General features: G+C 51.0%; 1 protein-coding gene across 1 annotated transcript in view; it reads left to right on the plus strand.

Annotated features, from left to right (window-relative positions):
• The window catches only part of CFAP77 (cilia and flagella associated protein 77), a 188,249-nt gene that overhangs the window by 120,684 nt on the left and 41,950 nt on the right, over positions 1 to 25,615 (plus strand). Inside the window, exons 4-5 of the mRNA XM_032165485.2 lie at positions 8,916 to 9,021; positions 14,529 to 14,630. Coding sequence (XP_032021376.2) covers positions 8,916 to 9,021; positions 14,529 to 14,630 — 208 coding nt within the window. The remainder of the gene's footprint in view (positions 1 to 8,915; positions 9,022 to 14,528; positions 14,631 to 25,615) is intronic.

Genomic DNA, 25,615 nt, shown 5'->3' on the forward strand with positions numbered 1-25,615 from the left:
CCAAAGTGCTGGGATTACAGGTGTGAGCCACTGCGCCTGGCCAACACACCCCATATTTATTTTTACCCTATATTTTTTGGCCCTATACTCTTTGATTACCTCTTTATATGATAGTAATTTTTTTTTTTTTGAGATGGAGCCCCGTTGTGACACCCGGGTTGGAGTGCAATGGCACAATCTCGGCTCACTGCGACCTCTGCTTCCCGAGTTCAAGTGATTCTCCTGCATCAGCCTCCTGAGTAGCCGAGACTACAGGCATGCGCCACCACGCCTGGCTAATTTTTGTGTTTTTAGTAGAGACCGGGTTTCACCATATTGGCCAGGCTTGTCTCAAACTCCTGACATCAAGTGATCCACCCGCGTTGGCCTCCTAAAGTGTTGGGATTACAGGTGTGAGCCACCACGCTCGGCCCCCATATGATAGTAATTTTTAAATATTTTTCTATAAAAGTATAAATCTATTTCAGTCTTTCTGCTAGCATGCTTGATTGCATTTAAAAAATATTTTACTTTGAAATGATTATAAATTCACCGAAAGTTTTTTTTTTTTTTTTTTTTGAGATGGAGTCTCGCTCTGTCACCCAGGCTGGAGTACAGTGGCCCAGTCTCGGCTCACTGCAAGCTCCGCCTCCCGGATTCACGCCATTTTCCTGCCTCAGCCTCTCCGAGTAGCTGGGACTACAGGCGCCCGCCACCACGCCTGGCTAATTTTTTGTATTTTTAGTAGAGACAGGGTTTCACTGTGGTCTCGATCTCCTGACCTCGTGATCCGCCCGCCTCGGCCTCCCAAAGTGCTGGGATTACAAGCGTGAGCCACCACACCCGGCCCACCGAAAGTTTTAAAGAGAAAGTTTGTACAGAGAAAGCCCACGTCCTCTTCACCCGGTTCCCCACAATGACAAAATTTCACATAGCTAGATTGCAAAATGAAAACCAAAAACTTGACATTGGTACTATGCACAGATTCCATTCAGCTGTCAATTTTATATGCCCTCATCTGCATGTGTGCGTGTGTGTGTGTGTGTGTGTGTGTGTGGTGTATTTAGTTCTTGCAGTTTTATCACATGTGTAGATTTGTGTGACACAATCAAGACACAAAACTGTTCTATCATCCAGAGATCTTCCTCACACCCCCTATAGTGAACCCTGCTTCCCTCTATTTCCCAATACCTGGAAAACTTCAAGAACGTTAAATATATGGAATCATACAGCGTGTAACCTTTTGAGGTTGGCCTTTTTTGCTCAGCATAAGGCCTAGAGTTCATCCGAGATGTTGCATGTAGGGAGATAGTGAGAGTTCATTCTTTTTCATTGCTGAGTGTTATTCCATGGTATGGATGGAACTAGATGTTCTCCTGGTCTGTGGCTTGTCTTTTCATCCCCTCCTTTTCATTCATTCATCGAAGGATGTTTTTGTTTTCCAGTTTTGCACTGTTACGGCTAAAGCCACTATGTAGGCTTCAAGTACATCTTTAAAGAAAAAAAATTAAACAAACAAATAATCAAGTAAAGCTGCTATGAACATTTGTGAATAAGTTTTTAGGTCAACCTAAGCTTTCATTTCTCTGGAATAAATGCCCAGGAGAGCAATTGCCAGGCCATCTGGTAAGTATGTGTTTAGTTTTTTTGTTTTGTTTTTGTTTTTGTTTTTTGAGATGGAGTCTCACTCTGTTGCCCAGGCTGGAGTGCAGTGGCACGATCTCGGCTCACTGCAAGCTCTGCCTCCCAGGTTCACGCCATTCTCCTGCCTCAGTCTTGGGAGTAGCTGGAACCACACGCACCCGCCACCACACCTGGCTAATTTTTTTGTATTTTTAGTAGAGATGGGGTTTCACCGTGTTAGCCAGGATGGTCTTGATCTCCTGACCTCATGATCGGTCCGCCTCGGCCTCCCAAAATGCTGGGATTACAGGCGTGAGCCACCACGCCCGGCCAAGTATGTGTTTAGTTTTTTAAGAAACTGCCGGCCGGGCGTGGTGGCTCATGCCTGTAATCCCAGCATTTTGGGAGGCCGAGGCGCGCGGATCACGAGGTCAGGAGATCGAGACCATCCTGGCTAACACGGTGGAACCCTGTCTCTACTAAAAATATAAAATATTAGCTGGGTGTGGTGGGCACCTGTAATCCCAGCTACTTGGGAGGCTAAGACAGGAGAGTTGCTTGAACCCAGGAGGCGGAGGTTGCAGTGAGCCGAGATTGCACCACTGCACTCCAGCCTGGTGACAGAGCAAGACTCTGTCTAAAAAAAAAAAAAAAGAAAAAGAAGCTGCCAAACAGTTTTCCAGAGTGGCTGTGCCATTTTCCATCCTCACCAGCAGTGCATGGGAGCTGTAGTTTCTGTGCATCCTCATTTGATAGTGTCATTATGCCCTTATTTTAGCTGTACTAATGGGGGCATAGTGATATCATAGTCTTCATCTGCATTTCTCTAATGGCTACAGATGTTGACTATTCTTTCATGTGTTTGTTTGCCAACCATATATTCTCTTTGATAAAATATCTCTTCATGTCTTTTGTCTATTTTGTTTCTTTCTTTCATTCTTTTTTTTTTTTTTTTTTTTTTTTGGTTTTTGTAGAGAGGGTTTTGCCATGTTGCCCAGGCTGGTCTCAAACTCTTGGGCTCAAGGAATCCTCCCGCCTTGGACTCCCAACATGGGGGGATTACAGGCATGAGCCACTGGGCTGGGCTTTGCCAATTTTCTTTTTTTTGAGACGGAGTCTCTCTCTGTCACCCATCCTGGAGCACAGTGGTGCAATCTCGGCTCACTGCAACTTCCACCTCCCAGGTTCAAGCGATTCTTGTGTCTCAGCCTCTTGATTAGCTGGGATTACAAGCACCCGCCACCATGCCTGGCTAATTTTTGTATTTTTAGTAGAGACGAGGTTTCGCCATGGTGGACAGGCTGGTCTTGAACTCCTGACCTCAGGTGATCTGCCCCCCCCTCGGCCTCCCAAACTGCTGGGATTACAGGTGTGAGCCACCATGCCTGGCCGTCAATTTTCTAATGGGATTGTTTGGGGGTTTTTTTTGGTTTTGATTTGTTTTGTTTTACTGTTGAGTTTTGAGAGTTTTTTATTCCAGATACGAGTCCTTTGCCAGATATATGGTTTACAGATGTGTTCTCCCTGTCTGTAGCTTGTCTCTCCATCCTCCGAACCAGATCTCCCACACAGCAAACGTTTTTAATTCTGAGGAAGCCCAATTTATCAGTTTTTTTCTTTCATGGGTTATATTTTTGGTGTTGAGTCTAAGAAACTCTTTACGTAGCCTTAGATCCCAAACATTTTCTCCTGTGTTTTCTTCTAGAAGTTGTATAGTTTAGTGTTTTGTATTTAAATCTGTGATCCATTTGAGTTAATTCTTGTATCAGGTGTGAGACTTAGGTTGAGTTTGTTATGTTTGTTTGCTTTGTTGTTTGTTTTGTCCAAGATGTCCAAGGCTCCAGCACCATTTGTTGAAAAGACTATCCTTCCTCCATTGAATTGCAATTTCCCTCCATTCGCTTCTTTTGGTTTGTTATAACTTATATGTAGCCCAATTTACAATATCCTGAATTATGAAAAGTTTATCTCCTAAAATTCTGCCTAGTCTTTCTCTCTGTCTCCTTCCCCCCTTCCCTCCCGCCATGTGTCCTCTCTTTCTCTCTCAGTCTTTTTCAACAAGAAATAATTACTGAGAGCAGCACTGTGCCAGTTCACACCAGATAGAAACCATCCCCGCCCTCGTGATGTTGGTGGCCAATGGCCAAGATCTGCTGTAAATAAGCAAACGAATGAATGAGTGCCCCGCGTGGGAGGGCGCCGGACCAGGGCTGTCCTAGGATGGGCTGGTTGGGGAGGAGCCCTCTGGGGAGGTGGCCTCACTACTGGGACCTGAAGGCAAAGGGGAAGCTGAGTGCGTGCTGAGCGAGAGAAAGGATTCCAGGGCTTGGAAGACGAGGTGGGGGGTGGCTTGAATGTCAGGAAGGAGCTGGAGAAGGAGGCAGGAGCCGCTGGAAGGGCCCTGTGGCCCGGGCAATGAGTCTGGGCTTAGGCTAAGGCATGGCGGGGCCATGGAAGGCATTTTAAGCAAGGGGTGATATGATCTGACTTATGTCCTAGGTTCTTCCCATGTCAGACCAGCTTCTCCACCTTTGTATCCAAGGTAATGAGCCACAGCAGAAGCGGGCACAGCCTGCTGGTCTCCTTCAGAGAACCCAGGCTGGGGCCGTTGGGACTCCCAGGGTTTGTTGGTTACTCTCATGCCCCAAGCCCCTTTCCCGGTGATAAGAGCTGCTGGCCGGAGCAAGACACGAGGATGTCAGCCAAGCCCGCAGGAGGGCTGAGGGTGCCTTTGTGGTGGCGATGGATGTGCCGGGGACTGCTGAGAAGAGAGCTTTTCTGTTGTGAATGGCCTCTTGGGGTAGATATTTTCAGATTACGAATCTAGTGTCATTAGAAAACACAGCTATAAATTAGGCTGCTCAGACGCATGGGGTGTGTAATAATTAAGTAATAAAAGTCACCGCAGGGGTAAAGGAACTGGAAAACAAAGAACCACCATTTGTAGCTGCACCACAGGCTGCTGTGTGAAGGACCTCTGAGCAGGCGCGGCAGCTTGAAGCTGCTGAACCTTTGCTCAGACAGACTCCCAGCTCAGCCCTGGCCCAAAGAGAGCTCCGTGGAGGGGAGGCAGACTGGCCTAGGCACACAGTCAGGGCCCAGGGAGTGGATATTTAGGGTCTGGTTTAGCTCTACAGCTGTCTCTGGGCCATAAGCTGAAACACGTGGAGGAGCCCAGCAGAGAGCCCAGCCAGCCCGATAGGGCAATAGGGCAGGGTGAGGCCTGGGGCGGAAGGGGAACTTTTACTCAGCGCCGGCCAATTGCTGCAGCCAGGAGTGCAGTCCAGCATTGGCAGAACTTACAAAATGTCAAGACACTCCAGGAAGTTGTTTTTTGAATGGAAAAAAATTTAATTTTTAAGTGTTGACAATGATTTCAAAGTTTAAGACCACCATGCAGACTACATAAAACGCAGAGTGAGAGGCTCAAGGTCTGCCATCTCCGGTCCCGGGCTGTGTGACCCTGGGAGCCGCTTCCCCTCTCAGCACCTCCATTTCCTCATTCTTTTTTCTGTGAAATTAAGTCGCGGGGTAAGTTCTGAGGTTCTGACCCCTTCCTGGGGCATTTGCATCTTTGAAAAACACATAAACCAGGTGCGGTGGCTCACACCTATAATCCCAACATTTTGGGAGGCAGAGGCAGGAGGATCACTTGAACTCAGGAGTTCGAGACCAGCCTGGGCAACATAGTGAGACCCCCCCCATCTCTCTAAAAAATAAACAAAAAATTAGCCAGATATGGTGGCACACGCCTGAGGTCCCAGCCACTTGGGAGGCCGAGAATATCAGATAAAAGCTGTGGCTTCTCTCCCTAGACGAAAGTCTTTACATAGCTGCACAGAAATAATCACCTGCACCTTCATGGGACTTCAGGAGGCTCAGAGCCTGGGGTTAGATCATCTCCAGGACCGTAAGCCTTGAAGCATGAGGCCTGGATGCAGCACCTCTAGCCGCCCCACGTGACTGAACTGGAGGTGCCCTGAACAAGATCCCACGGTGACTCAGGTGCATAGTTTGAGAAACGCTGCTCAAAGGGCCCTTCAGCTGTTGAAGACTCTTCATGTTCTAGTCACTGGCCGTGTTCTGGATGCCACTCATGGGAAAGGTGGTTCCCATCGATGTTTCCCAGTGTGTAGGCTGAGGAACCCCTGCGTGCAAGTGTCCTGTGGCCAGTGTCACAAATTACCATGAACTTGGTGGCTTACACAACAGGAAATGATTATCTCACAATTCTGGAGGCCAGAAGCATGAAACAGGAGTCAGCAGGCCCCGCTCCCTCCCAGGGCTCTAGCTGAGGACCCTCCCTGCCTCTTCCAGCTGCTGGCGGCTCCAGGCATCCCTTGGTTTGGGGTTACAGCGTAGCTCACGTTATATTAGGTTGGTACAAAAGTAATTGCAGTTTTTTTCTATTGAAATTAATTTGAGGCCAGGTGCAGTGGCTCACGCTTGTAATCCCAGCACTTTGGGAGGCCAAGGTGGGTGGATCACCTGAGGTCAACAGTTCAAGACCAGCCTGGCCAAATGACCAAACCCCATCTCTTCTAAAAATGCAAAAATTAGCTGGGTATGGTGGTGGGCACCTGTAGTCCCAGCTACTCGGGAGGTTGAGGCAGGAGAGTCACTTGAACCCAGGAGGTGGAGGTTGCAGTGAGCTGAGATCATGCCACTACACTCCAGCCTGGGCAACAGAGCAAGACTCTGTCTCAAAAAGAAAAAAAAGGAAAAGAAAAAGAAGTAATTTGACAATGCTAGTCTAGAGGCTTGATTACCTTCCAGTTTACTTTGGGGTTTTTTTCCCCCAAACATATTTGGTAGGCAGTCCAGCATCCCTCCTAGCATATCACTTCTGGCACAGTATCTATTTGTCACTGTCAGTGACGTCAAGATTGATAACTGGGGTCAATTTTATGCTGTGTATATTTACCACAATAATAAAATGATGATCATATAAACGGCTGGTCATTTGGTTCAGCTGCTGCAGCATGACCCATCTGCTGGGAAGCTCCCCATCAGCCTCCACCTAATCATTTTAGCAGCCACAGATGAATGTTCCCTAGATCCATTATTTCATTAGGAGTCGCAAAACACTGATTTCCCCACTAATTCTATCATTCCTCCTGCATTTATGAGCTCTGGTTTTTCTATAAAGAACTTTTCCGGCCAGGCGCGGTGGCTCATGCCTGTAATCCCAGCACTTTGGGAGGCCAAGGTGGGCGGATCACTTGAGGTCAGGAGTTTGAGACCAGCCTGGTCAACATAGCAAAACCCTGTCTCTACTAAAGATAAAAAAAATTAGCTGGGTGTTGTGGCTAGTGCCTGTGATCCCAGCTGCTCAGGAGGCTGAGGTGGGAGAATCACTTGAACCTGGGAGGCAAGGTTGCAGTGAGCTGAGATTGCATCACTGCACTTCAGCTGGGTGACAGAGCAAGACTCCACCTAAATAAATAAATAAATAAAGTCACTTGAAATTATCTGTGGTTATGCCACAAGTTGACATACAATTAGGTTCATTTGCTTTCTCCTCTTGTTATTTGGGGTAGATGCTAATCCTTTCTGTTTTTTTCATCATTAGCAAAAAACCCATTTTTTATGTTTCCAAAGTCAAAACTATAACACAAAGTCTATTCAAAAAGTTCTAGCTTTCCTTTCTGTCATTTCCTTCCTGTACTCTCCCTCATTCTACAGGTAGCTTCTTAGTTAATAAGTTTGGTTTGTCTTTTCATTTTCTTCCTCATGAAAATGGAAATATATGTATATGCATCATATATATGATATACATCATAAATTCTAGATATCTATCTTATATATATGGGGGCATTCTATGGGACTGGTTGGGGTGCTTATTTAGTTTTCTCTGATTGGTTCTAAGCTGCAAGTGGGTACAAAACTTAGGGGAGCCAGGAGTTATTAACCAAGTCCCGGACATTCTAGGTTAGCTGTTTCATTGTTTGGCTTCCTGGCCTGTTGGTAGAGACCGCAGTCTGACTGCCTACAAGTCTGGCATAGCAGGTGGCTTCCTGGACTGGTTACTGTACAAAATGGGCTGGTTTCCTGGCCTAGCTGCTGCAGATTGTGGCTCTTAGTTCTTTTTCTTTTTCTTTTTTTTTTTTTTTTTGAGACAGAGTCTTGCTATGTTGCCCAGGCTGGAGTGCAGTGATGTGATCTTGGCTCACTGCAACCTTCATCTCCTGAGTTCAAGCAATTCTCCTGTCTTAACCTTCCTAGTAGTTGGGATTACAGGCACACGCCACCATGCCCAGCTAATGTTTGTATTTTTAGTAGAGACAGGGCTTTACCCTGTTGGCCAGGCTGGTGGCAAACTCCTGACCTCAGGTGATCCACCTGCCTCGGCCTCCCACCAAAGTGCTGGGATTACAGGCGTGAGCCACCGTACCCAGCCCATAGTTCTACTTTTATATATGGTTTGGCCATTATCCATTTGGATATTCTGTCTCTCAACCTGTTTAGAGACTACGTCCCACCTGGGAGCAGTTGGCCCTTTGCTGCTTGTGGCAGAGGTTTGTGGCTGAGCGGGTCTGCCTTGCGGTGCTTCCATGCTGCTCTGGGATCTTACCCTTCTCATCTGTAAGATGAGAATAATACTAGTATCTAATTTCGTGTTGGGAAGGGGTGGAGCAAACAAAACACCTAGGGTAAGTGCTCCTTGGCTGGAAATCGTTGTCAAAGAGAACCAGAGCTAGACACTGATTAAAGGTGGTAAAGACATTTTATTCAATACTATTGCAAAAGGGGAGAGGCTTCAGTATAGAACTGAGTTCAATTCCAGATACAACAGAAGTGGGGATGTTTAGCTGAGGAGCCAAGGGAGGGGCGGGGTCAGTGGATGGAAAATTACTAAGAGGAGATGTCAAGGCAGGAAGATCCTTGCTAAAGGCAGGCCGAGGTCATCAGATATCAGGGGTGTGGGTGAGGAACTTAACCAGCTGTCAAGGGTAATCAGATGTGAAGGGGTGGGGAATCAATGTAGCGGGACTCTTGGCTAAAACTGGCTTCAGCAGGCCAAGGAAGGGCCCAGGCATGAGGCCTAGTGAGAAAGAGAGCCCAGAGGACCAGACCTCTAACGTTTGGTCAAGGAGGGAGTCCCACCACCATCCCAGGCCCAGCACTCATAAGCCTATGTGAGGGACCTGTTTCGTGGCTTTTGAGGGCTGGGAGAGAGGCTCTCACAGCCGTGGGAGTGATGTGCCCCACAGCCCCTGACGTTTAGGAGGCACCCGGGGGCGGGGGGTGTGGAGCGGGTGCCTCTGGTCTTCCCGGGGCCTCAAACTCTGTCTGGACTTACTTCCCTCCAGGCCTTCCACACCCTTCTTTGATCTGCTGCAGCACCGGTACCTGCAGCTGTGGGTACAGGAACAAAAGGCCACCCAGAAAGCCATCAAACTGGAGAAGAAGCAGAAGGTAAATGCAGCCCTCGCTCCCAAGCTGCCAGCTGATGGGGTAGAGAAGAGAGAAGGGCTGGCCGGGGCCAAGCATCGAGATGACACTTGTGTATGTTTGTTATTGGGGGTGAGTGGGAAATCAGGTTGCATCTTCTGACCAGCATCAGAGAATCTACAGCTGAAAGCATCTTGGTGATTATCCAGTTCAGACCCTACCTTAAGCTCACAGCGTAGAGGAGATGGGTCCGGGCCATCAGTCAATAGGCCCCATGTGACCCTGAGCAGGGATGAGAACCCAGCTGTCCTGACTCCTACTTGGGGACCCTTCCCACCAAACCTCTGCACAACTTCACACACCCAAAATCAGATTTTAGACTAACCCAACCCGGCCCACACAGAAATAAGTCCGTACAAGCTACAGAGAAAAGGCCAATCAGGCAAAGTTGAAGAGGAAACCACTTCTGAAAGGGTGCCTTAAAGAACACACTATATTAAACTTTGTAACATTTTATTACAAATTAACCAGGAAGCAGCATTCCAAGCACCTCCCGTTCATGACTTGCATCCTCTCATCTATGCTACCAAAGCCACAAGGCAGGCATTGTAATCGCTGCTTCCCAGGCGTGGAAGTTGAGGCTTGGGGAGGCAGTGTCTGCACAGGCAAGTTTGAGCTGAGGTCCCAAGGATGTCCAGACACTGCCGATTGCTGGTGATAGGAGTCCCTAGCAACAAGCAGGACATCAGGGCAGTGAGGTTTTTAGCAGGAAGGAAAACCATCTTTAATTGTTCGTTTGTGTTGTCATACACATGTGAAAATACTCAAGGCCGGGCGTGGTGGCTCACGCCTGTAATCCCAGCACTTTGGGAGGCCGAGGTGGGTGGATCACCTGGTTTGAGACCAGCCTAGCCAACATGGTGAAACTCCTGTCTCTCCTAAAAATACAAAAATTAGCCGGGCGTGGTAGTGGGCACCTGTAATCCCAGCTACTCAGGAGGCTGAGGCAGGAGAATAGCTTGAACCCGGGAGGCGGAGGTTGCAGTGAGCTGAGATTGCACCATTTCACTCCAGCCTGGGCGACAGAGTGAGACTCTCTCAAAAGAAAAGATACTAAAATGGTACTTCCTGGCTGGGTGCGGTGGCTCACGCCTGTAATCCCAGCACTTTGGGAGGCCAAGGCGGGCGGATCACGAGGTCCGGAGATCGAGACTATCCTGGCTAACACGGTGAAACCCCATCTCTACTAAAAATACAAACAATTAGCTGGGTGTGGTGGCATATGCCTGTAGTCCCAGCTACTCGGGAGGCTGAGGTAGGAGAGTTGCTTGAACCCAGGAGGTGGAGATTGCAGTGAGCCAAGATCGTGCCACTGTACTCCAGCCTGGGCAGCAGAGCAAGACTCTGTCTCCATAAAAAAAAAATAATAATAAAAAAATAAAATAGTACTTCCTTTAAAATATTCTGAAACTCGAGCTTTCAGAGAGATCAGATTGGCCTCCTCCACAGTAGGTCCAGACTGATGATGGTAAAATCAGAATCACGCTATGTTCACACGGTATTTTATAGACTTCATCAAGGGCGTGGCTCCAGTGTGGCTGGTTGTCATGACAGTCACAACCAGCACCCTCCCCAAGCCTCTGAGCTGAGGGCTGGGCTGAATATGCACCCTGAGTTTCTGCATTTAGTTCTCTGAGAATACCCTGAAGTCAGTTTCTCCTCCTATCATCTCAGTTTGGTTTATTTCACGGGGAAACTAGGGCTCAGAGAGATGAAGTGATTTGCCAACAGTGTCAGACCTAGGTGTGTCCAGCCTGAGAGTCCAGGCTCTTCCTGAAGAAGAGGTCCCACTCCTGCTGTTTATGGAAAAGCCTGGGACTCAGCGACAGCACCTGTGATGTTCTAGGGCCAACCGGGGGATCGGAGGAGTCTTTCTAGAAATCCTGGTACCCTCAGGAGGGGCCAGGAGGGGTGCACGAGGTGGGAGGCTGAGGATTTCCAGGCGTGGCGGGTGCCAGGGCCTCTCCTGGCTCTTCTCAGCAGTCTGCAGAACCCCAGACACCTCATTAAAGAGCTCGGCATTGTAATAACATTTTAAGAGCAACCCACGACTAGTTTATTCGTTAATGGCTCAAGCAAGAGTCCACTTGCTGTGGTAATGGCCGGTTTCAGAGGGAGCATTACCAGCACAAACTGCTTTCTAGCCTCGCATTAGAGCTGGGAGTTTTTCTGTTTTTTGTTTGTTTTTATTTGTTTGTTTGTTTTTGAGATGGAGTTTCGCGCTTGTTGCCCAGGCTAGATTGCAATGGGGCAATCTCAACTCACTGCAACCTCCGCCTCCTGGGTTCAGGTGATTCTCCAGCCTTGCCTCCTGAGTAGCTGGGATTACAAGCACCTGCCACCAGGCCCAGCTAATTTTTTGTATTTTTAGTAGAGACAGGGTCTCACCATGTTGGCCAGGCTGGTCTCAAACTCCTGACTTCAGGTGACCCACCCACCTCAGCCCCCCACAGTGCTGGGACTACAGGCATGAGCCACTGTGCCCGGCTTAGAGCTGGGAGTTTTAATTAGCAGGTATTTCACGCAACCCAGAGTGTTGGTAAACACACCCCATCTTCCGGCTCTAGGAGAGAGCCCTTCCTTTTCAAGCAGAGCCCCCTGAAACAGCTCGTGTGGTTTGGAGCAGGTACCAGCTCTGCATGTGTGGCTGAGTGAGTCTTTGTTGGGGTCTCGGTTTCTGCATTGGGTGCGGAAAGGGGTCTGATTAAATGAGGGCCCACCATACTGTGCCTGTGGGGGGGAGGAAAATGTCTTTCCTTCTACCCATTCTAGACTCATGGCTGAGGGCCCTATCACAAAAGACAGATTTGCAAGAGAAAAGCATTCAAATGTCTTTCAGTTTTTTTTTGTTTGTTTGTTTGTTTTTTTGAGATGGAGTCTCGCTCTGTCACCCAGGCTGCAGTGCAGTGGCGCAATCTCGGCTCACTGCAAGCTCCGCCTCCCGGGTTCACGCCATTCTCCTGCCTCAGCCTCTCCGAGTAGCTGGGACTACAGGCACCCGCCACCACGCCCGGCTAATTTTTTGTATTTTTAGTAGAGACGGGGTTTCACCGTGGTCTCGATCTCCTGACCTCGTGATCCGCCCACCTCGGCCTCCCAAAGTGCTGGGATTACAAGCGTGAGCCACCGCGCCCGGCCGTCTTTCAGTTTTATGTGACACATGAGCCTCCGTAAGGAAATGAAGGCCCAGAGAAATGGTTAAACGCGTGTATTTTTATGCTGGATCTGGTGAAGAAGGGGATAGTTGTGGAGAAACAGGATTGGATGAATAGTGTGATCTTTTGGTGATAAACTGGGGGAAACTTCACAAGTCCTGTTTGTTCAGATTATCAGGATGTTCTTTACCTGTAGGTTTTGGGGGGCACCTCTCGAATGAGGGTCTCATAACCTGCGTGAGGGGAGAAGGGCAGGGGATGTGAGAGAGACCGTCCTACTTCTGCCCTTTTTCAGTATGCCAAGGGGGCATATTTGGAGGTATTGTGAACTCCATCACTTAGCGCGTAGCAGGCACTCAGTAAACACTTGTTGTACCAACCTCGTAATCTTGCTCCAAGATTCTCTGTGGCTGCTATATTGTCCTACAAATGGCTACAAACCCACAAAACGCTGGGAGGCTGTGGTCTGGGGTTGATAGACAATTTACCGGACTTGCTTAGATAGTCAGTTTGCAAGTCCACATCCCCACCGCCACAGACCTCGGTGTCCTCCTTAAGCCTGTAAGCATCTGGGTATGTCCTAATTTGGATGGTGATGACCCCAGATGAAATTCGTGGCAACAGCCACCAATAGTGAGCCATCATCTTGGCCAGCCGCCCTGCTCAGAGCTCAACTCAGCAAACCCTGCAAGAACCCTGCTCGGTGGGCATTGGCACCCTATTTCCAGCAGAGGGAACTGAGGCTCAGACAGGTGACATGACTGCTTGCCTCTAATTCCAAAGCCTGGCTCCATAACCCCCGACTAGACAGCCTCTCTGCTTTGGTTGAAAGATAGTTTCAAAACCTTCTAGACATGACCAGGTGCGGCGGCTCACGCCTGAAATCCCAGCACTTTGGGAGGCCAAGGCCAGTGAATCGCTTGAGGCCAGGAATTTGAGACCAGCCTGGCCAACACGGCAAAACCCTGTCACTATTAAAAACCCCAAAATTAGCTGGGCGTGGTGGCGGTTGCCTGTAATTCCAGCTACTTGGGAGGCTGAGGCAGGAGAGTTGCTTGAACCCAGGAGCCTAGATCACGGCACTGCAATTCAGCCAGGGCAACAGTGACACTACCTCTCAAAAAAAAAAAGAAAACGGGTAGGGGGGCTTGTAAGTGATCCACAGACACTTTCAGTACAATTAATACAATAAAATAAATCAGTAAAAGGGGTTTACTGGGGTGGTGGCATCTTGGATTAAACTCGGTTCAGTCTTTATTTGCCGACTGTGCCGTCTGTGTGCTTCACACCATGGGAGACAACGTGGAAGGTTTACTGGGCCCCGCCCTTGGAAGACAGTTGCCTTTAGGGAAAGAGGAAACATAAGTCTGGTGAACCCCAGGGCAGATCCATGTTCTGTAGGGCCTGAAAGGTCTACAGTTTGGAATCCCAATTTAAGAGAAAACACACAGGAAACCTGAGACCCTGTGAGCTCGTGCACAGGGCCCCTCCTAACTGAGCCCTGAGATGAAGGACTTGGCAGCATTGATGGCCTCAGGGCTACTCCGCCAGGCCTCTGTCCCCAACACTCCCCAGGGGCTGCCCTCAGCCAGGTCTGTGGCTCTGGCCGCAGCCAATACTGACGACTCCCAGACCAGGGCCTCCAGCCCATCCCCAGGCGCCTACGCCCCATCCCCTCACACATCTCAGGACATGACACAGTCAAAGCTAAACACCAAGTCTTTTGGGTCAGTCCAGAACAGACCTTATGAGCTACATGGCCCGTTAGTGGGCACAGGCACGCAGGTCAGGAGCAGAGGGGCTTCCACTGTGTCTTTGAAATCACACCTGCAGAGACACCGTGGTGGGGGGTCCCTGAGTCCCCTGAAGAAGCTCTCACTCCTGCATAAGCAGGCCATGGAGGACCTGCTCTAAGAGACCCTAACCCCTGAAATCATGCACTTCTTCATCCAAACACCATGGAGTCCTGGGGGACCCACTGGGGCTGCGTGAGCCATGGAGGACAAGTTCAAGGATGACTGAGACACTATCCATGCCCTGAGGGTGGCTGCACGCTGGAATCCCACATGTTCCAGAGACTGGAATGCTCCAGGTGTCCTGGGGTCCCACCCCTCAGTCTCCTGAGCTGTGGCCAGAGACAGGACCATGGAGGCAGGTGGTGTGAAACAGCCTTGGAGAAGGGCTGGGGCCAGAAGGAAAGTGACTGAGGGTCTTGCCACGCCAAGAATCCCAGCCCTCTGTCTCTATATCCCTTCAGCACGGCCTTCTCCAAGTAGCCGGGCAACCATCTCACCTTTGCCTTTCCCTGGCCTGCAGGTGGTCCTTGGGAAGCTGTATGAGACCCGGAGCAGTCAGCTGAGGAAGTACAAGCCACCCGTGAAGCTGGACACCCTCTGGCACATGCCTCACTTCCAGAAGGTCAGTGTCACCTTCATCCACACCCCTCCCTGCGCCTTGCTGGCTTGCCGCTCACCTTGCCAGGTCCTTACCTGCCGTCTCTGAGTTCTGTGGGCTTCTCACCATCGATTAGCACAATAGCAGCAGCAGCAATCGCAACAGCTAATGTTTCTTGAGCACTTCCCAAGGCCCGGAGCTGAGCCTTTGTGACTTTTCACATTCATTGAAGGGGGCAGCTGCTGCTACCAGGCCTATTTTCCAGACAGGAAACATGGTGGATGCTGAGGAGTGGCAGAGTCTTGGGCTGAACCCAGACCATCTGGGTGCAGAGGCTGGGTGGCCGTCCACCTGAGGCAGAGGCGGTCTACCTGTAGAGCAGGCTGTCCACCTGGGGCGGAGGCTGTCCACCTGAGGCGGAGGCTGTTCACCAGGGGAGGAGGCTGTCTCCCTCGGGCGGAGGCTGTCTGGGCCAAACCTCCCTCCAGGGAAGGGGTAGTTGATGCATGACATCCTGCACTGGGAATTTTGGGGTGCAAGACAGATGCATGCCAACCAGCATGAACTTCCCACAAAATGATGTCCCTGAGGAGAAAGGAGCAAAGGTCTACCAAGGACTGGGGCAAGTGTGCGACACGTACCCAGACTGACCTAGATAAGGACCCAGGGAACATGCCACGTTCTGGCCTCAGAACTCAACCGGTGTTCGCTCAGCCGTGTAGCCCTGTAGCACCCAGACAGGGATCCATCTTCAACAGCTTTTGGCAGGGAAAGAACAACGTAAGAGCCGGGGGCACTGCACGGAGAAAGGGAAGTGGGAGATTTGGGAACAGTGGCTTCAGGATGGGGCCGGGGGAGCGGCGTGTGCCCAGCTTGGGCAGAGGGAGCCTTTCTAGGAGGCCACAAGGCACTCGCCTGGCCCCGGGAAGACAGCTGCACAAAGCAATGTTCCTGGCCAGCCAGGCCCGGCTGCTGTGCCGCATTAAACTGCAATTTAAACAATGAAGGGGCCGGTGCCTTTCTGAGCCTAATGCACTCGAACAGGCTGTAGAGCTTCACCGGAGAAACCTGCTCTGCCCCCCTTGACGCGGCCTCTCATGTCCTGCCCAAGTGGCCTCTGCCAGCATATGTCAATGACCATGAGCCCTGCCACCCGTCAGCGCGCTGCCTCCGCCGTGCACAGCAGACGTCAAGGGAGGAACAGGGCCGAGCACGTTTGGGAGGTGGTGGGAGTCACTGCAGCTCCGCAGCTCCTCTCACCGCTCCTGCCCTCGACAACACAGCTCATCTCTAGCTTCTCTGCCTTTTCCAGCCATGTCGCTTCCTCTGCTTCTCCTGCTCTCTCACTCACTCAGCAGATTCCGTCCACAGGCTCCATCCTGGCCCTGTCTGTGGTCTTCCCTCACTGCCTATTTTTTTTTTTTTTAGGGGGGGGGTCCCACTCGGCACCCATAAATTTCTTCCTATGTCAATAAACTTAACTTTTTTTTTTTTTTTTTAAGGCAGGGTCTCACTCTGTCACCCAGGCTGGAGTGCAGTGGTACAATCACCTTCACTGCAGCCTCAACCTCCCAGGCTCAGGTGTTCCTCCTGCCTCAGCCTCTTGAGTAGCCGGAACCACAGGCTTGCACCACCATGCCCAGCTAATTTTTGTATTTTTTGCAGGGATGAGGTTTCGCCATGTTGGACAGGCTGGTCTCAAACTCTTGGCCTTAAGTGATCCTCCTGCCTGGGCCTCCCAAAGTGCTGGGATTATAGGCCTGAGTCACCACGCCCAGCCACCTCCCTGCTCTTTTCTCTGTGAGAATCCCTGCGGTCCATGGGGACACTGCCTGAAGAAGGACTGGGACCCAGTGTTCTACCGGCATGGGCTGCCCTCTGCAGCCCTCTGCTTTAGGCCTGGACTCCCAGCCCCACTCAGCCCCCTCCTCTCTGATTTAGAGCCCAAGACCATGGACACAGGAGGCTCAGGTGTTCTCCCCTCAGCAGAGCAAGGAAAGGGCTCCAGGTAACAGTGCTGCACCTGTGCTGGGAGCTCCGGTCTCACTCACCTGTGTCCCATGGCGCCTGGCCCGGAGTAGGAGCTAAATGCACATAGAATGAGTTCCCATTTTCAAAAGAGGGGATTTGACTCAGCAGACCACGGGTCCGCCAGTCTTCAGACCGTTGTTCTGAAATATGATTATGAACAATAGCAAACCAGGAATGATGGTCTCCTGTTCCGTGCCAGGCACTGTGTGAGGTCACGTGTGCGTATTACTTCATCTCAGCCTCAGAACAAGCGTCCTGACCAGGTGGTGCAGATGAGAGGCAGAGGGGGAGCACCTTCCTTGCCCAGAGAGTGGCGGGGCCGGGAATCCAGGTGTGTCTGATGGCAGGGCCCAAGCTGAGACACATGACCTATTGGGCCATAAAAATCATGAGAAGGAAAATCAACATGCAAGCCACAGTATCTACTGAGTGTTTTCCTCCTTTCCGAGGATATTCGCAGGGTGCTGGGAGTTAAAGCTGCAGGCTGTCTCCCTATCCTACTGGCTGGAAACCTGGGGCCAAGGGAAATGGGGAATTGTGCCAGGTTCATCCCCGGATGCCGCCCTGTCTAACCCAGCAGAGACTCAGGCCCACAGAGTGCTGCCGTTATGGGTGTCACACGCAGTCCCCTCCTTGTCAGGAAGTAACACCAACACAAAGTATTTACTGAGCCCTTAGAATGCACCTGGGGCTGAGCATGCCTCATCTCATAGATATCATGCCCCCATTCTACTGATGTGGAAACTGAGGCTTGGAGAGGTGAGAAGTGGAGTCTGGGTCCAATCTGGGGTTTCCTAGCCCCAGGGCCTCCCGAGGACCCCTTCCCTCACCTCCAGGCCCCACCCACAGGTCCCCATTCTCACCACCAAGGGATCCTTTCTTCCCCTTCGCGGCACTTAACTCTGCAATTAATAAACTGGGCAGTTTTTTTCATCCTGCCTAGTAAAATGTGAGCCCCCCAGGACCGTGCCTATGAGTTCCACACCTTGTCCCCAGAGGCCAGCAGGGTGCCTGGCACAGAGTAGGGGGTCAGTAAACATCTGTGGAATGAATGAATGAGGGGATGAAAGACTGAACCGCCAGTACAGCCCAGAGTGACAGAATTTAAAAGCCTGTTACAGACCTGCTGAGCCTCCCCTTTCTCCCCTTCCCAAACCAAGCACCCACCATCCCGGCAGCCACCAACTGGGCCTGGACTCACGGGTCCGGGCAGGCGGCCAGGGCCACTCCCCCCCCCGCCGGAGCTGCTGTCTGTGGTGTCTGTCGCGTGTGAAGCCCCGGGAGGGCCTTTGTCTGTGCCTGGCGTTGCCGCTGATCTGCTGCCCCCACCCCGGCCCCATTATGAAGGGAAAAGCACTTCCAAAAAAGTTGAACCTGTCACGGTGATGGATAACCTAAATGGACTCTCCCCGCTCGCGAACAGATGTCGACGCTGAACTCTGTCAGAAATAATTAAACACCTTTCACACTGAAAAGCAGCAGGCAGGGCGGGGCTGCTGCACAGACCCCGCCAGCCACGAGGGGGCTGCCCCGCCAGAGGGGCTGCCGAGACCCCCGCCCTGGATGACCCAGGCCGCTTACAGGGTCGAGAGAGGAGAGGGACCAAAGAGGGAAGAGGACATGTCCCCCACTGTGCATTCCCTCTAGGTAGGGCGGTACAGAGATGTCTTCTTTCTGGTCTGTGCCACCAGCAACTGCCCCCAGTGGCGGGGACCCAGGAGGGGGCTCAGCCAGCAGCCGGCGAGGGGCCCTCCTACCAGGACAGTTATGCCTGGGCTCTCCGGACCTCTGTTTCCTCATCTGACAATGAGTGGGTGGGACTAGTTCTTGAGGGTTCCTTCCAATCCAAGATTCTGTGATCCCCAGTTCACTGGCCCAGGAGCCATGTGGGAAGGGATGGGGGCCCTTGGAGGTGCAGACCCCAAACCCAGGGTGAGCCAGCAGGGGGAGCAGCTCAGCTCCTTCTCAGGTGCCCATTTTGGGGATGGGACATGAACTCATTGTCTCCCATCCCTGAATGGAGGAGCCGCTGGGCTGGGGCTGATGCCCTCTGTGCCCTGGGGGGATAGGGACGCTCCGCTGCCCTTTGGACAGGTGTTCTAGGTCTGCAGGGCAGACAGCGAGGCCAGCAGGGAGTAGCGTGGTACATCTGTGTGCACGCACGACTCCAGGGACAGCCAGACGGGGTCAAGTGGTGACCCTGCCACACCTACCTGTCAGGTGGCTTTACCTGTCTGCGCCCACTTCCTCTTCCATAAAATGGGCTAACAAATGCTCCCCTGGCCGGGCTGCTGGGAGGATCCAGAGAGAACATGTGTGAACCACGCTTAGCAGAATGCCTGGCCCATGTTAACTGCCTATAAGTGGCAGCTGCCATGAGGATGGTTGTGGAGATCATTCATTCATTCATTCCCCCGCTCATTCACAAATCTTTTCCACATGCGCCTTCGTGCCGGGCCCTGTTCCCCGCACTGATGCTAGGCTGGCAAACAGGCCAGACTCGGGTGTGACTACTGCCGTTGGGCTGCTGGCCGCTGGCTTGGGGTGACATGGACAGACAGACCGACACACAGGCAGCTGCACAGCTGCGCTCCTGGGCCGGGAAGTCTGGAGAAGTTCTGTCCTAGGTGTCCTCGGGTGTCCCCAGGTGCACCGTGTCCGCAGCCTGAAATGGTCCAGAGACACCAACCTTGCTTGAAGGGCGGAGGCCACTCCCATAACAATAGCCCCATTAAACATAACCCTGCGTGGGCCGGCCCACCCTGTTTCCGTGCCTTTTGCAGAAACTTCCTCAGGGCTCTCCAGGCAGGGTCCAGACACTCCCACTTGCCCAGGCAGCCCTCCCTGGGGCCCTGGCTAACAGCGCTTCCTCCAGTTCTCAACCAGCCATTCGTGCATGGCCACACAAAGCAGACGGTACATCCTTCTGCCCAAAGACGGAGAGCGAGTGCCCCCAAAAGCTTATGGCCGATGACAGTGGCGAAAGACTGGATGCCACTGATGAAGAGACGGCTCAAGTACACGTTAGGAGACCTTGAAAACCATGGCTTTGATCTGTACTTATTGACACTTTAAAAACATATTGTTGGGCAAAAGAGTCCATGCCATGGGACCCTGTCTGGAGAGAAGCACCCGAGCATCTCTGAGTGTCTGCACAATGCCTGCAGACGTTCGGCAGAAGGGCCCCCAAATGGTAGCAGTGGTGATCTTTGAGGTGGGGGGGTGGAGGGCGAAGCTGATTTTCCTTTCTCTGATGCTCTTTTCTATATGGTTTGCATTTTTTTCAATGAGTAGATGTAGCTTTTCCAAAACCAGGAGGGCTATTTTTTTAAATGTTTTTAAAAGATGGAGATCCTGAATTCTTCCCCAGGTGTTCATCCCAGTGTTCGACCCCCAGCTTTGAGCTCAGTTCTTCCTGATGTCTCACCAAACGCTCGCATGCTGCTGGCCAAGTCCGGTTTTGCATATTCAGCTTCCCTCAGGCATGAAGGTCAGGGCTGTGCCCCAGCAGCGAGGCCTGCTGACTTCCGGAGCCTGGATCTTTATTATAAAGTCTATGTTATAATTAGAGACCCAACATCCATTTTAGAAGGGGGCTTGCCCAAGCATCTGTGGGGGGGGTCTCCATGTTCCCCTCCCGCCCCCACCCCCGGAACACCTGCCCCTCCCCCCACAGTCCTTGTCTCTTTACACCATCAATACCCACCAACATTACATAGTTGTTCAGTCACTAAAGTATGAACAAATTGACTATATTTTCATTTGGCTTTTGGTTTCAGCCCCACTGCTTTAGAATAATGGCCCAAGCTATTAAGCTAACAGTTTGATTTACAAGCTTTTGTGCTCTGAACGCTGGGATCAGACTCCTCTGTTCGTGGAAGACTAACCCTGCCTCCGGTCTCCTGGGCCCCTGGCTCCCTAATAGAACAGGAGATGGAGGGAAAAAAATATATCTCAGCAGCCAGCCAAGCAGTGACACCCAGAGATGCAGCTGATTAGTGAAAGCTGCTGAATCTAAGAAAAGGATTTTCTTTCCCACCTTTAAGCTCTCTTACAAATCATAGCTGGCTAGAAAGTTAACTCTCTGCTAAACCCCCCAAGCGGGCTCCTAGCCTGTCCACCTGCCGCCTCTGCCTTTCCACAAGGCTTGCCCGTTAAAATGAAGATGGGCCGACCCCCACAAAGGTGTATCCGACCCCAGGAAGGACAGATGCCAGATCTATGGCCCCTCCCAAGGGTCTCTGCACCAGGGATGTATTTTAAGAATCTGTCGCTTCCTTGGATCGGAATAAGAATCATCTTATGTCGCTGTGTAGGGCACCAGGTGCAGGAATGGAATGTGTCACATGCGGAAACAGAGCAATGGGAAGAATGACTCAGAGGCCCTGATGGAGCTGACACTTCCTCTGTAAATACAGATGCCCCCCATTCTACATGGATCCGTATGCCGACGAGCTGACTTGCTACAGGGATGAAAGCAGGAGCTTGGCCGGGCGCGGTGGCTCACGCCTGCAATCCCAGCACTTGGGAGGCTGAGGCGGGTGGATCACCTGAGGTCAGGAGTTTTGAGACCAGCCTGGTCAACATGGTGAAACTCTGTTTCTACTAAAAATGCAAAAATTAGCCAGGCGTGATGGCAGGCACCTGTAATCACAGTTATTCAGTGGGGCTGAGGCAGAAGAATCGCTTGAGCCCCGGAGGTGGAGGTTGCAGTGAGCAGAGATTGTGCCACTACACTCCAGCCTGGGAGACAGAGCAAGACTCTGTCTCAAAAAACAAACAAAAAGTAGGAGCTTAATTGGTTTTACATAATCTGGCACCTCAGACGTATAGAATTTTTAGGCACCTGCTCGTGGGGTGACATTGCTGCTCAAATACTGGCAAGCCACAAATAGCCAGAGCTAACGTTCTGGGGCAGAGACAAGAGGAAAGGAGGTGTTCGTGTATGTGGGGAGTGATGCGGGAATAGCAGCCAAGTTCCCAGAGCAGCACTCAGAGTTTGGGAGTGTCTGCAGTGGGGCCTGGAGAGGCCAAAAGTGAAGGGATGACCAAAGCTGACACTTCCAACAAGACCAGTCCTGCAACCTGGGAACCTCCAGCCTGGCTGCCCCCTTCATCCTTCCAGCTCCAGAGGCTTTTCTGTCTAATCCAGAAGGTTCTTCTCCCTGATTATATGCAAAAATATTTTACTTTTTTGTTGAAAATCACCAGAATCAATGAGTAAGACAGCTGGTTTGGGCATCAGTTACATCTTTCTAATTTCTAGAGGCAGCAAGAGTCTCGTATTGAATTTTGGGAGTTGATGGAATTTGGGGGGTGCCCAGTTTCTTCTTCCGACTTCTAGCTCATCTCCAGGAGAATAAATCTCCGATGATCTAGAGAGAATCCCACCAGCTTGGGAAGGAATTTGGGGAGCAGCGTCTTCCTCAACATCTCCCTTGAAGCTTTTTTTTTTTTTTTTGGGACAGGGTCTCACTCTGTTGCCCAGGCTGGGGTGCAATGGTACAATTATGGTTCAGTGCAACCTCTACCTCCCAGTCTCAAGTGATTCTCCTACCCCAGCCTCCTAAGTAGCTGGGACTACAGGCGCGCAGCTAATTTTTAATTTTTTTGTAGAGACAGGGTCTCACTATGTTACCCAGTTCCTTCTGGTTTCTGAGTGTCCCCACTTGTCAGCCTCCATCCCCTGGCCCCAGCAAGGTTGGTGGGGTGGGGACCCAAAGCCACCTGACTTGGTGCCATCTGATATGGGGCCGGTAGCAGGTTCTTGCCCATAAATGGCAATCAGATGATTTCCTGGGATAAATTCAGGGTTCATTCAAACTGAACTCTGGCAAAAGTGCAGGTGAAATGGATCAAGATGCTGCAAACACAGCCTGACTGGCTACCCTCAGAGATGCAAAGTGCATGGTGTCAGTGAACACATTTGGAGTAGGGGGAAAGTAAGACAGTGGGGAGGTTTTATGAAGACCGATTCTGTCTTCTTCCCCTCCTCTCCTCAAAGAAGTCCTAGGAAAGGATTCCTTAGGGTGGTGCAAAAAAAAAAAAAAAAATGGGCAGTTTGACCAAAGTCCAGTGGCTGGGAGAGTGGAGGGGAGAAGTTATCCTAAAGATAGAGTTCCCAGACAGCAGCAATGATGACATCAACAGCTCACACATCCTGACTCCTTCTTGGGTGCCAGCCTGGGTGCCCCTTTTTTTTTTTTTTTTTTTTTTTTTGTAAACTGTATTTTATTTTTTTAAGATGGAGTCTCACTCTGTTGCCCAGGCTGGAGCACAGTGGCACAATCTTGGCTCACTGCATCCTCCGCCTCCTGGGTTCAAGCAATTCTTCTGCCTCAGCCTCCTGAGTAGCTGGGATTACAGGCATCTGTCATCATGCCCGGCTAATTTTTGTATTTTTAGTAGAGACAGGGTTTTACCATGTTGGCCAGGCTAGTCTCGAACTCCTGGCCTCAAGTGATCCGCCCGCCTTGGCCTCCCAAAGTGCTGGGATTACAGGCATGAGCCACCACACCTGGTCCAAGCCTGGGTGCTTTTGTGAGTTATCCCATTTCATGTCAATACTCTCAATAACCCCACATGGTAGAGATGAGTCATCCTGTCTCTGAGGCAAGGAGGCTAAGGCTCGGAAGCTTAAAGTCACGTGCCCAAGGTTAATAGCTAGCATGTGGCCAGGTGGGGACTTGGACTCTGGCTGGCTGCCTCCCTCCAAGCCTCAGGCCCTGAAAGAGCTGATAAATACTAAAGACCTGCAACTGAGGTCGGGGGCCAGTGCGGGGCTAAATGCCGGGCCCAGGAAGGAAAGTGCAGGGCGGTCAGGAATGAGGGATTTTATGAGTGTCCAGAGTGTTGTGGCTGGGCCTGCTCTGGCTGATTTAAGCCCTGGCAATAAACCAAACTTCCCACTGCCCCAAAAGCCTCTAGACCTTGATAAAATTTCGAGCATCTTTTAAATTGCAGTTTGGCCCCAAGGCTAAAAAGGAAAGAGGCGGCTGATCCCGGATTCAGGCTTACTGCATTAAAAGTGGGAGGCTGAGGCCGAGCCCAGCAGGAGGGCTGTGTCTGTCTGTGGGCTGGACAGCCATGCAGAGCGGCTCCAGGTCCCAGCCTGCCTCGTGCCTGCCCCAGGTCTGCATCTGTGAAGTGGAGACGGCAACAGAGAGGACCAAGTGAAATCATGCATGTGAAGCGCGTGGCACAGGCGCTCCTCCTAGGGGAGGGTCATGGGGCAACAAAGCCTCTGGGAGGGACGAGGCCCTGGAAGCTGCTCCTTTAGACGAGTTACTCGAAAACTTGGCTATGCCTGGGATCTTCTGAGGAGATGTTTAAAATGCAGAGTCTAAGGCCCAGTGCGGTGGCTCATGCCTGTAATCTCCCAGCACTTTGGGAGGCCAAGGCGGGAGGATCACTTGAGCTCAGAAGTTTGAGACCAGCCTGGCCAATATGGTGAAACGCTGTCTCTAGCAAAAATACAAAACTTAGCTGAGCATGGTGGTGTGCTCCTGTAATCCCAGCTACTTGGCAGGCTGAGGCAGGAGAATTGCTTGAACCTGGGAGGTCGAGGTTGCTGTGAGCCCAGATCGCAACACTGCACTCCAGCCCCGGTGACAGGGTGAGACTCCATCTCAAAAAAAAAAAAAAAAGCAGAGTCCAGGGCCCCCCCAGGACTCTGATCCAGTAGGTCTGGGACAGCCACCAAATCTGTATTTTCAGCAAGCCAGCTGCCCCAGCTCTCAGGGTCAGTGTCCACTCCACTCTTACAGTTATGTTCAAATATGTGTTTACTGTGGCAGGTGGATGTATTTTCATATGTTTGACATGAGGCATGATGGGGCTTTCAAAGGGAAACGTGCAGCTGGAGACCGCCTCTGTCTGTTAAACAGCCCTAAGGCTTATGAACTTTTGTCTTAGTCAGGCTGCTCTAACAAAATTCCATAGACTGGGGAGCTTAAACAACAGATGTTTATTCCTCCTAGATCTGGAGACTCTAAGTCCAAGGTCAGGGCGCCAGCATGATTAGGTTCTGGTGAGGGTCCTCTTCCTGGCGTATAGCCAAGGCACCTTCTCACCGAGTCCTAACTTGCTGGAGAGAGAGAGAGGAAGCACACACTCTGGTGTCTCTTCTTATAAGGATGCTAATCCTATCATGGGGGCCCCACCCTCACGACCCCATTTAAACCTAATCAACTCCCCAAGAGCCTCATCTCCAATGCCATCACACTGGGGGTCAGGGATTCACATATGCATTTTGTTGGCTGAGCATGGTGGCTCCCACTTGTAATCCTAGCACTTTGCGAGGCTGAGGTGGGAGGATCATTTGAGGCCAGGAGTTCAAGACCAGCCTGGGCAACTGAGACTCCGTCTCTACAAACAAACAAACAAACCAACAAACACCATATGCGAATTTTGGGTGGACACATTCAGTCCATAGCAAGCTCTTTTTCAAGTGCAGTGGAAATCTGCCTTCTACCTTCCACCTCCTCGTTGTGTTTCTTGCTTCTGGATCCCCATGGAATCACCTTCTCTCCCTTCTACACGACAGCCCTGCAAATTCCCAAAGTCAGATACCATTTCTTCATAGACAACCAGGGCCTCAATTGCACCCCAGGGCAGAGTTCTGAATGTTGGAAGGGGGAACCCTGCGTTGCAACAATAGTGGACGGCCCAGGCTCCACGGTTTCCACCAGTCCATGCTGCGTTCTCTACCTTTATCCACATGCATGGAAGATTTGTCAAGCTGCACTGCATTTCTATATATTTTTAAATAAAATTGTGGCTGAAGCTGTCTATCAACGCCACTTGAATCACTTGATACAAGAACCTCCGTGAAAATTCCCTGCTGGAGGGCAATTTCAGGAAGAAGCTTAGTCGGATTCGTGTACTACTACTAATAGTAATAACAGTACAAGCCACTGTATCTTCAATGCCTGCACTGTGTGCCAGGCACCATTCCAGGGGCTTGGCAATGACCCCAC

The sequence above is a fragment of the Hylobates moloch genome, unplaced genomic scaffold (assembly GCF_009828535.3).
Source record: "Hylobates moloch isolate HMO894 unplaced genomic scaffold, HMol_V3 SCAFFOLD_10, whole genome shotgun sequence".
Taxonomy (NCBI): Eukaryota; Metazoa; Chordata; class Mammalia; order Primates; family Hylobatidae; genus Hylobates; species Hylobates moloch.